Source organism: Eucalyptus grandis, chromosome 11 (genome assembly GCF_016545825.1).
Source record: "Eucalyptus grandis isolate ANBG69807.140 chromosome 11, ASM1654582v1, whole genome shotgun sequence".
NCBI lineage: Eukaryota > Viridiplantae > Streptophyta > Magnoliopsida > Myrtales > Myrtaceae > Eucalyptus > Eucalyptus grandis.
Genome location: NC_052622.1, coordinates 46,765,133 through 46,776,568, shown reverse-complemented (window position 1 = coordinate 46,776,568; position 11,436 = coordinate 46,765,133). Strand labels below are relative to the sequence as shown.

Below are 11,436 nucleotides of genomic sequence, written 5' to 3'. Positions count from 1 at the left end.
GGGTCGATGACCTTCTCTTTTTTCTCAACTTTTTTTCGTTTTTTCTTCTCCAAATTTTAAGATTTTTTTTTTTGTTAGATTCGACATGACTCCCTGATTTGATGCCTTGTGAAAGTCGCATGTCTTCTGGGACAGCAATTTGGCTAGGAAATTGATCGGATTTAGCCCGTGAGGGTATCGATCAAGAAGAATTAAAATAATGATAGTGAGATTTCTTGTTGAAAAAGAAAGAGAAAATAAAGAAAGAAAAATCTCCTATAGTTAAACCATATCACCTATACAAGCACAAGTAAAGAATGTGAAATCAACTTTAATCAAAAGTTTAACTTGTTGTTTCTCGACATAATATTCTTAAAAAAACCCAATTTTAGCTCAATTGCTAATATGACCATAAGCTTTTTGGTCTCTTAAAAACTCTCAAATTTTGGTCCAATTCCAATTTTACTATAAATATTTTTTTTTGTCTTATAAAAGACTACAAACTTTAAGTTCAATCATAATTCTAACCTAATTTTTTTTGTCTCATAAAAAATATCTATTCTTACTTGAGTCTCATATCTGCCCTCATTAACCCTTTGTCCATAATCGTTCTTAATGACGTGGCATTTTCACGTCATTGCTATAAATTTTTTCCCAAATTTCATATTTAAGAAAATGTCTTTTGAAGATGAATTTCCATGCTAGCCCAAACGATATCTTATTAGATTAGAAATTTGAGTAAAAATAGTGCAATTAGGGTTGGCTTTCTTCAATTGCTCTTACTCTTGAGAGAGTCTCCCTTCCATTTTGCTCGGGCATCTTCAATTTTGTGCTTAGTCTTCAGCCTCTCATGCTTAGGAGTTTTTCATCTTTTGCAGTCAGAGAGCTCATGCTCAAGACACTCGGCGCAAAACGCTTAAACAACTCGTTCGAAAGTTCTTAATCTCTTGGCTGCCAACAGAAACTTTGTATGGAGGGTTAATAAGGGTAGATTTGGAACTTAAGTAAAAATTGGTAGTTTTTTTAAGACAAAAAAAAGCTGAGGTTTTTTTTTTTTTTTTAAATGTTTAGGGTAGAATTGGAATTTGACCTAGAGTTTAAGGTTTTCATGGTATAATAGAAATTTAGGGTTAGAATTGATACTTAACCTAAAATTGAAGGTTTTTTAGGGCATTAGACCGTTGGTTCCACCTATCTTTCTTAGCTTATCTTTTGAATTCTATTGGGCTTAATGTGTAATGATTAGATGAAACTCTGTCGGGCCTCGCGTTGGCCTTTCTTTTGCAAAAGAGTGTCAACATCTGCACTTCTTCACATTAACTTATGTAATTCAATTTCGTTCTAATTAATCCCCAACAGTATAGGTTTCGTCATTTCCCAAAATAACGATATATAAATCCTTCAAAGTAACGCAAAAAATGATTAGAGTGTTGTTTCTCACCGTCCAACAATTTAATAGTCATCTTATGGGCAGATATTTTATTTACCAACGTGATTGATGTGTGATATTTCAAATCCTTATCATTAATGGAAAAAAAATGACCTCTCGATCGATTAGATGATCCTTTCAATTGGCTAGAATCCATTACTTCAACAAAACTAGATCTTGTAAAATCATATTGAATATTTGATGATACATTTCGTACCTTGATAAGATTTCACCTCCTTTATGTGCATGATAAGAATAATACATGGAATTAAAAAAAAATTGAAATATTCTCATTATTGACTAAGCAAGACTAGTGTTTTTACAAGAAATCTCTGGCCAACCTTCTTGTAAATAATCTTTTTTAGCGTCAAATGGGTTCCCATCTCCTTAAAGATCTCTCCCTCAAAGTCGAATGAAGTATAGTGAATATGGCGCATTGGAATTTAGCATCATTTGCTCATGACTCACGGTCAGCATGTTTCTAGGTCGGGAAAAGTTGTTGCAAAAGTCATATCTAAGCCTAATTAAATTGAAATTATATTACTAAATAAGGTAGAAAAAAATGTTTATGAACGATAAAGAAACCACTCCTTATTTGATGGCTAATTTTCAGTAAGTGGAGTGATTTTTTGACTAGTTCCACGACGCGAGCTTTGCTTTTGTTAAGCATGAGAAAAGGACATTAAGGGTCCGTTTATTTCGTAAAAAAATGTATACTTTCTAGAAAATATTTTTAGGTCTTTTGGTAATTGGTTGAAACCTGAAAAGATCTCGAAAGTAATTTTTGTCATTTGGTAAAGAAAATTTGATGGGAAAATATTAAAAAATATTAAAAATTTAATTATTTTGATTTTAAGATAATTTTTTAATTTTATATATTGTTTTATTTTTACTTATTCCTTAGCCGGTTGCCGAGTGAGCTCAAGTCTTGCCAGACTGGCGAGCATCTAACTTACCACAAGCCAACGAGACTCGAGGTCCTCACTTTCTTATTCTATATTTCTTGCTCCTTTTTTGATGAGTAAGCTTGAGCCTTGTCGATTGGCAAGCTTTGAGCATGTTGCAAGCCAGTGACACTCAGGCCTTAAGGAAAGAAAAGGAAATGTAAAGAAAAAGAAAAAAGAAAAGAATATATAAAAAGTAAAAAATAATATATAGGCACCAAGGGTTCAAGCCAAGCCCTGATGGATTGGGCATTAGTGGCCTAGGCCTGAGGATTGAGGTCTTGGGAGGCCTTTGGAAACAACATGAGGATTTTCATGTCTAGGTATAAAGTTTTGGGTTCTCATTATATCTTAGAAAATGTTTCTCGATTCCTTAAAGAGGAAAACATTTTCCCTTCTTTAAACGAATCAAATGTTAGAAAATATTTTTTCAAAAACGGATTTTAAAAGTGTCATAATCTTCTTGACTCACCATGAGTGAAAGAGTCTAATCGATTTTTAGGTCCAAAATGAAAAAAGAAAAAAAGAAAAGAAAAGGGAGAACGATGAGTGAAGTCAACATCATCGTCCTCGTGATTTTCCACGTGGCTCGTCGGTCCTGGGCGGCTCCCCCCAAAATTTCAGCGCCTTTAGATCCTGAAGGGGACAGGCGACACGTGGCGCCACTGCGCGCGTGCTTCCCAAAGTCCCGCTTTTAAATGGAGGGCGCAGATTCGAGGCGGTTAACGATCGAAACCCCTCCCCCTCCGCATTCTATAATCTCTCCCCTCCCCCTCTGCATTCTATAATCTCTCGATCGAGAAGCTCCGGAGTCTGTTAGAGATTCGGACGTCGTTGATGCGTTCGACACGCCACGTGGAATCAGATCCGTTGCTTGCCGTCTCCAATCGTCTCTCACGAGTGGCCCCGCCACTATATAAACCAAACCACCCCTGCGTCTCTGCCGACTGCGACCACCAGAATCGGATTACGATTTACTCCCTCCACAAGCCCGAGTGCCACGTACCGACGAGGCTCGGCTCCACCTGTTCTTCCTCCGCCCTCTCCTTCTCTCCCGCTCCCCCTTCCTCCCTGACCTCGCGCAGTAATCTCGACGCGACGCGAGCCGAGCCGAGCCGAGCCGAGCCGAGCCGAGCCGATCCCGACGAGTTCCGGCAAGCGAGCGAGCAGAGTGATGGACGCTCTCGCTGGTCGCGGCTCGAAGATTCTGCTCAGCAAGTTCGGAGACGGAGCCGGCGCGTGCTTGTCGCCGGTCGGCGAGAACGTCGTTGCCAGAGCAGACGTTCGCTTCGCGCGAGTCCAGAAGCTCGCCGACTTCGGATTCCTCCGTTTGGCCGCTGCTCAGCACAGGCTCGTCGGTCGGATTACTTCTCTCTCGTCCAACATCGGGGTCTCTCTCTCTCTCTCTCTCTCTCTCTCTCTCTCTCTCTATTTAGATCATTTACTTATCTGTTTGATTTTGAACATGATTTATGGCGTTTTTCCTTTTCTTCGCATTCAAAGCAGGCAAGGCACTTTTTACTACTCCGCTTAGATTTTAGTGGCAAACACGGTTGAGTTAAGGTCAATGAATGACGAGATACATGATTAAATTATAGCGAAATGGTGTCGCTTGTGCGTTTGTCGTTTATGGAGGCGTCCTATTTAAAACTTGGATCACTTCTCCGGAACCGATAATTCCACCTTAGATATGACAAAACAAAGAAGGGAAAAGTCAATAGAAGAGCGACATGGAAGCAGAGCTCGACAGAATTCTGCTTTGATCCTGTTCATTTCATTACGTATGTTGCTCTTCTGGGAATTGTTACAATATACTAAACGATAACCTTTTTAATCGGGTAAAAACTTCCTATATGCCCATGTCGGCATATATCGGTGCATATCTTTAGTATTGAAATGCAAAAGCTAGTAAATTTAGTGGCTCCTAGAGGTTTGGTAGCGCAAGTTGGATAAACTCAGCAGATATCTTACTTTCGCTTTTAGGATTTCCAACTTACTCTCTAGTTAAGCAGTCGATGGAAAGAGCACGAAATGTTTCTCCAACGGACCCGAGAGGCTCTCTTCCATAATATCTACGTTGATTACTCAAGCTGGTGTTCTTGACATTCTGTAGAATATTGAAGGAACAGTACAAGATAGGATGTGAAAAACAGCCATTTTAGGTCTTAGGAGAAAACAGTGTTGCTACGGTTCTTATGTTTTTGAAATGGTAATGTCTCACAGTTGGAACTTATGTTTGATATTTGCAGCATCCACTACTGCAAGCAGAACTAGAGACAGCAGAAGATGAGACTACAGAGACATGTAGGTTTTCGCATTACTAATCAGATATATTATAAATTCCAGATTTTGTTAATTCTGTCTCCATTTTTTAGATTCTTCGAGGAAAGTGCACGTCAGATTTCAGGTGCAGAGAGAGTGTCAATTTGGAGAACAATTTCTTGTAATAGGGGATGATCCGGCCTTGGGATCATGGGACCCATCAAGTGCAGTACCATTGGACTGGTCAGATGGACACATATGGTCAGTAGAGCTGGTAAGTTTCTATTTTAGACAAACTTGACTTTTCTTTCTTTCAGCTAACAATAGTAGATTGTCAGGGCTTTATTCATATCCACAATGTGTTTGGATAGGACATACCCATTGGGAGAGATATTCAATTCAAGTTCATATTAAGACAAAGAGACGGCGAGATACAGTGGCAACCGGATCCTGATCGGATTTTACAAATCTGGGATACTGATAAAACAATCAGTATCTATGAAGATTGGGAAAATGCTGATTTACAAAAGATTATGGAGGAAGAACTGGCAGACGGCCTCTCTCAGGTTGAGGAGCCTACTCATGGTTCAGAAAGCTTGATAATAGTAGAGAACTCAAATCCATCGAGAGAAAAAGTGATGCTAGAAGCCAGCAATGGATCAGCTTTCGCTGGTATAAATGATGCTCCCAAAGAGAATCCACTGGTGGAAGCACATGATGACTTAAGTTTTTCCAACACTGGTGCTGCGGTAGAAGAGATGCCTGTGGCTCTTTATGCAGATAATATCCTCCAAAAGCAGGAGCAATCTTCAAATGATGCAACTAACAATGTGCACTGCGAAAAGAGAAGTGGTTACCCCGGTGAGGACCTGACCATGTCGCACGAAGTTCTCAGAAACAATAGCAGAGCCACAGTTGATAACTCGACAAACATGAATTTCCATAGTGACCTAGTTACAGTTGATGAAGTTCCTGTACTGGTTCCTGGCTTGACTTCCTTATCAATGGTGCTAACAGAAGAGTCAAATCGATGTGAAGAAGGGCGAAGCAATGCAGGTGATGCCTCTGGTGAACCTGATGAAGCTATAAGTTCAAAATTACCAGAGGTAACTGCTTGATGAGTGTGTGAGCATTCTCTGCTTTATTGCTTCCCACTTTATCAGTTTGCGTTGGGCAGAAAAGTTACCCCATCTCCTGTCAATTGACCGCAACCAGCTAGGGTTTGAAGATTTTACTAGGCATTGGAAGTGTTCTGTGGTTTGCTTGTATTCTCATGAAAAATAAGTTCCATAAGGATGTTTTCTTCCACATGATTGAAAGCAGGGGCAGCTGAATCTAGCACTCATCTCCACTAACTGGAAGAGAAAATGCTTCATAAATGATAAGAACCACTGTTCCCTGCTTAATAATGGGGAGCAAAGCTGAATTTTCGGAATACATGGTCTCTGTATTGGTCAAATTTTAAAATATATTTCAATGGCTTCTATCCTAGTGGAACTGTTAACAGTAATGTTGTACCACTGCGCCGCATAGAAAGCTTATTTTGCCTCTACGAACCAACTGTCCCAACTTATGTAATTGCCACAAGCACTAGTGTTGAATTCTTGAAACATTTGCACGGATGATGAACTGACATATCCAGTATAATAAATGCATCTGTACGTTCAGATCATCTGCCATGTACAAGGCCAGGCCCTAACGGAGAACTTGGGTTGTTGTTATCACACAACATAGACGATATTGTTCATCTATAAATTTGATGTCTATGACACAGATGACATTGCTCATCTATGATTTTGATGTGTGTGACTCTCTCACACGTGTGTGCGCGGGTGCGCACAAGCACACTTGGGTGTGTGAGTTGTGCTTTCTTCTGTGGTGCGTGCATTAATACCTGTGTGCTTCTCTTTTCGGAAGATTCTCTAATGAGGGACTTCATTTGCGTTTAAAGCAAGAGCCTGGATGCAGTCCATCCCAAGAAGAAACGGCACTGACCGTGGCGGAAGGACAGCTTGATAATAAACACAAACAGATTATCCACATAGACAGCAAAGAAGGGAAGACCGACCCTGAGAATTTAAATAATGTATTGAGGAACGATATACGATGGGGCCGTAGGACATTGCAGAAGTTTCTAGCAACTTTGGGGTTGCAATAGCGGGCAGTTGGCATCGAAGAATATACCGGAAATGTGTTGCTGTTCGTTGTGCAGATGGATGAGGCAACTTCACGACGCATGCTATCGTTACCTGTCCTTTGAGTGCGCTTTGGATTTTTGTACTGTAGGTGGAGTAGCGTGCATGTATTTGTACAACTGCGTTGCGGCATAATCGAGAGTGTGCTATATTCTCTAGCAATAGTTTTGTTGTAGTGCCGCAGACAAGAGAACTAGCTGAAATGCTTGTTGTATTACTATATGTATATGGAAGTAGTGGTCCCCTTCATTTTTGGAGTTATGTCGAAATTTTGGATGCTAACCCGTCCTTCAATCATACGATTACAGTTTAACCAACAATCATCTCTGCCCTTATCGTCTTCTGTAAAATAATTGATCCTGGATGCTATAACCAATCCTGCAAATTTCTCCAATACGAAAGGGAATTTGTTAGAAGATGTCTTTCAAATCCTCCCGTAAGGAAAATGTACGGTTTTCTATGCACGAAACCTTCCTTATATGATATTTAGTTAGACACTTCATAAACGAAAACTTCCTCTTATTAATATGCTTAATCAGTGTCATTGGAGTACCCGTCAACGCGACACCTTTCTCTAAACTTTCGCTACGTTTTTCTCTGCAGTAAATGCACTGTGCGAACGCTCATAACGAGCTCTGCACATGCGTCATTTAAAGGATCTTTGTAATCTGTGATACAGGCTCGGATGGGCCGCTGGGTTCGGTTTGCATTGAAGAAGCTTCGTGGAATTTCAAGATTTTGAGGATCAATGTGGATTCTGTGAGCAAGAAGGCATCGTTTTTTTTTTTTCCTTCTTTTTGGGCTAAAAAACAATAGGCATCGTTATTTTGACATAATTAGGGAACAAGAAGTACAACGTTGTACTCGTTACGAGGTGTACCTGGGAACCAGAAGCCTTACCATGAGATAACCTCGATAAGCTTTTTCCTTATGCACATGGCGTACGTCGTGGGGTTTTCAATCGTTTTCTTCCTCGAATCCTTACTTGCACTTAATGTGGCGCTCTTGCTTTTTTTTTTTTTTTTTTTTTCCTAGATGGATTTATAATGTTAATGGTCTGAGAAATCACGCCATTGCATCTTCAGCCAATACTTTATAATCTACGCCCTACAAGGTAAGGGCGATTTTTTTTTTTTTTTTTTTTTTTTTTTGTTTAAGTCGGGTGCCTCTGGGATATAGTTAATCCTACCACGTAAATTTTCCTTCGCTTTGCATAAAATTAGATAACAAAAGTCATCCCTGATCGCAAATGTTTTGGTAATAAACGTTATAAAATAATTGTATATGTGTATATGTATTTGTTTTATTTTGAAGTATCTATGTAAAAGTAAAGCTGATTTAAAAAAAAAAAATAAGGCTTTCCTGCATTTATAATATAAAAAAGAAAACGAAAATTTGAAGTAGAAAAACTAAGTGTTAACGACTCTTTCTTGCATCTAAATTATAGAAAGAAAGGAAAACTAAAAGTAGAAATTAAATGTTTGACAATTTATATTGCGCATATTTTAGAGTATCTCTAGTTCTGCATAAGCAATTATTATGCATATACTGATTGTGTACGTATAGATTCTATTTTGATATTATATGTATATATAGGTTGAATGTTTTGGTAATAAATATTTCAAAATAAATTTTTATTTATATAAAGATTCTATTATGAAATATCTATACATAGGCCAAGGATTAAATTCCACATGATTGCACATATTTCACCAATATATGATGTTAGACGATCATAACAAAAGTTATAACACCCTCTACTTGATAAATAAATGACTTTATTACAAGTCGTTTTAAAAAAAAAAAATTTAATATTAGCAAATAAATATAAATAAATTTTAGCAAATATAAGAATCATAATTACATCATATTTATGGAGTGAAAATATATTCCTAATATGGTACACAATTTCTCACATTTTACAAATAGATATGACTAGATGCATAATTAATGATGAATGTTACGATCAAAATTATTACTATATATAAAGTACGGATTAACAAACACGTAAAACAAAAGTAAGGGCCTGTTGCTTTAAATTTCAAATCATTCGTATATGTTTAAATGAATTACAGCGATTATTCATACCCATTTATAGTTGAAGATGATTTCTATCACCTTATAATTGGTGAGAATAATTTTTGAATCAAACACTTTATTAAGTTTTTGAATGAGCTTTTGAAGGAGCTTCAGGATTATATTGAATCAAACACTATACTAAGTCTTGAAAAGTTTCTAACAAAAAGGTATACTTTAGTCAGCGCAAATTTTATTAGATAAAAGAAGATTATGAAATGATAGAATTGAATTGAAAAATCAACAGAAAATATTGGGTATGATTTCAAAAGAAGTTCCATAGGAAAAAATATTTTAAAGATGTGGCTTCACCAAGAAAGATGAGATAAAGTAATATTGATTAGCATCTAAAGCTGCGTTTGGTAATGCTTTTGGGAACAGATGTTTCTGTTTCTTTGTTTTTGGGAGTAAAAATAGAACAGAAATGTGTTTGGTAAGTTTTTTACTCTCTAGGAACAGATTTGGAACAAAAAAAATAAAAAAAACAAAAAGAAGTTATTTCTTATTCTCGAAATAACTCAAGAAACAAGAATCAAGAATCAAGTTTTTTTTTTTTTTTTTTTTTCTTCCTCCCTTCTTTCCCTAGTCGATTGTCGGTTGGCGATCGGCGATGAGGCCCCCCGCCTCGCCATGGTCGGGCAAGGCGAAGACTAGCCTAGCCACGACAAAGCTCGATCTCGCTGGTGGTTGGGTGAGGTGCCTTGCCTAGTCACGGCAAGGCTTGGGGTGACCTCACCGATGGTCGGCGAGCCTCCCTCGAGGTCGACCTTGCCGGTCCTTGTTTGGCCGATCGTCGGGGGACCGCCGAGGAAGGAGAAGAAGAAGAAAGAAAAAAAAAAAAAAGAAATAAAGAAATAAAGAGATAAAGAAATAAAATTATTAATAAATTAAAAGAAATTTTAAATCGTAAAAATATATGAGATCATACCAAACATTTTTCTCTCCGGGACAAAATTTTTGTGTAATTATTAAATGCATTCAAATGTTCAAAAACTGTTCTCGGAACAAAACAAAGAAAAGTGTTTTTGAAAAAAAAAATTATTCCTCAAGAATAGAAACGTTATCAAACGCACTCTAATCAATCTAAGTACTTTTACTAGTAATAAATTATTTATGATGCATCTAATCATCCTCTAGAACATTGCTACTGATGCATTATTTCAAGTAATACTGCGTTAACCAAAGTTGTTTCACTTGCTTCTTCTGCAATAGATGAGTGAGCCAATCTTTCCTTCTCGTCGTGTTGGAAAGCTGGAGGATCTGAGCCTCTCTCAAGACCACCCGGAAATTCCACAGAATGCAACGAAGCCCAAAAACACAAGTGCTTGGACCTCAAGTTGAATCAAGAAGCATGGGACTTGAAAAAAGAAAGCATAACTCACTTTTTTTCAACAAGATCGACAAAGTCCAATGGCAAAATGAGGTGTTTCGAATACCCTGTGTTCACATAACAGTCCTCTTAGAGCCGTATATATTCAATTCCATGTTGGGTTGTTTTGCCAAACTTTTCTCTGAGCTTGGCTTTTTATCTACTCCTGAATCTATTAATGAAAAGAAAATCAGGAAACTCCTATTATAATTACATGTTAAAGGCACAAGGGGCAGAGAAGGAGGATTGGGCATAAATTTTCCATGTGTTAATCGGGAATTTGAAAATCATGAAAGTGTAAAGGTCTCCACACTTTTGGACAAAACAAGTAGCTGGTCCTTCTATGCCTGACAGTCTGAGCAGTCATACATAACCTTAGGTCACTAAAGGCTGTCAACCAAAGCCTCTTCGTCGGTCAGCAAGGCAAGTACTTTAAGCAGCCAGCTAGAGTTCATCCTTCAGTTAATTGAAGAAGCTTGCTAAACGTCAAGCTCCCTCTCTCCAGCACAGCTTGTGTAAAATGCATCTCTTGACCTTGACAATGTATTCAACTTGGAAAAAACTTACTTGAAAAAAAAAAAATTGGTTAAACTGACCTTGGACCAGTGAGGACGACTACATCACAAGGCTTATAGAGAGTCAATTAATTAATTGAAGTAATTAGGCCAGAACCATATAAGCCTAAATTTAGTCCCCCCTCACTGGTTCAAGAACAATAAGCTCATATCTGCTCATGTACAATGCAGTATTAATCAGTTCACTGCTAGACTTAGTCAGGGGGTGCCGTTGACAGCTGTTGCCATTGGCATAAACAAATCCACTAAGAACTAAATGCAATGAAATAAAACAAGAACATTTTAAACTGCCAGATACTAAAACCTAAGGGAAGGAAGCATTATGCGTTCTAAGAAAATGCAATTGCTTACAACCATTGTTGGTTGGAAGTAATTAGTAGTTACATTTCATAGGTTTTATGTCACCTGTATTAGCACTCTCAAAGTCATGCACAACTCTCCCTCCCCAGAAGCACAGCACACCACCAAGCCGCACCCGACATCCCCCACCCCCCGAGAGAGAGAGTTCTGAATTACTGGCTATATTCACTATTCACTTGACGCTACAGAAGCATACCGTTGAGCTACCACCTCTCTTATCAAATTCAACCGCTTGGTTTGTCAATGT

The 11,436-nt window shown here is 38.0% G+C and overlaps 1 protein-coding gene across 3 annotated transcripts; it reads left to right on the top strand.

The window, feature by feature from the left end:
- Nucleotides 1-3,286: 3,286 nt before the first annotated feature.
- On the top strand, nucleotides 3,287-7,070 carry LOC104426382. 3 transcript variants are annotated; one of them, XM_010039411.3, is made up of 5 exons: nucleotides 3,287-3,742; nucleotides 4,602-4,656; nucleotides 4,728-4,888; nucleotides 4,986-5,720; nucleotides 6,566-7,070. In XM_010039411.3, the coding sequence occupies exons 1-5, from the start codon at nucleotides 3,527-3,529 to the stop codon at nucleotides 6,770-6,772; spliced, it is 1,374 nt and encodes a 457-aa protein (XP_010037713.2). In that variant the 5' UTR covers nucleotides 3,287-3,526; the 3' UTR covers nucleotides 6,773-7,070. The 3 variants fall into 3 exon arrangements, with proteins under 3 accessions (XP_010037713.2, XP_010037714.2, XP_039160906.1); XM_010039412.3 differs by having other exon boundaries at nucleotides 6,532-7,070; XM_039304972.1 differs by having other exon boundaries at nucleotides 6,570-6,643.
- The last annotated feature ends 4,366 nt before the right edge of the window (nucleotides 7,071-11,436 follow it).

Coding starts and splice junctions, on each gene's coding strand:
- LOC104426382 (XM_010039411.3), top strand. CDS start 3,527: ATGGACGCTCTCGCTGGTCGCGGCTCGAAGATTCTGCTCAGCAAGTTC. Junction 3,743..4,601: donor CTCTCTCGTCCAACATCGGG/GTCTCTCTCTCT, acceptor TGATATTTGCAG/CATCCACTACTGCAAGCAGA. Junction 4,889..4,985: donor ACATATGGTCAGTAGAGCTG/GTAAGTTTCTAT, acceptor GTGTTTGGATAG/GACATACCCATTGGGAGAGA.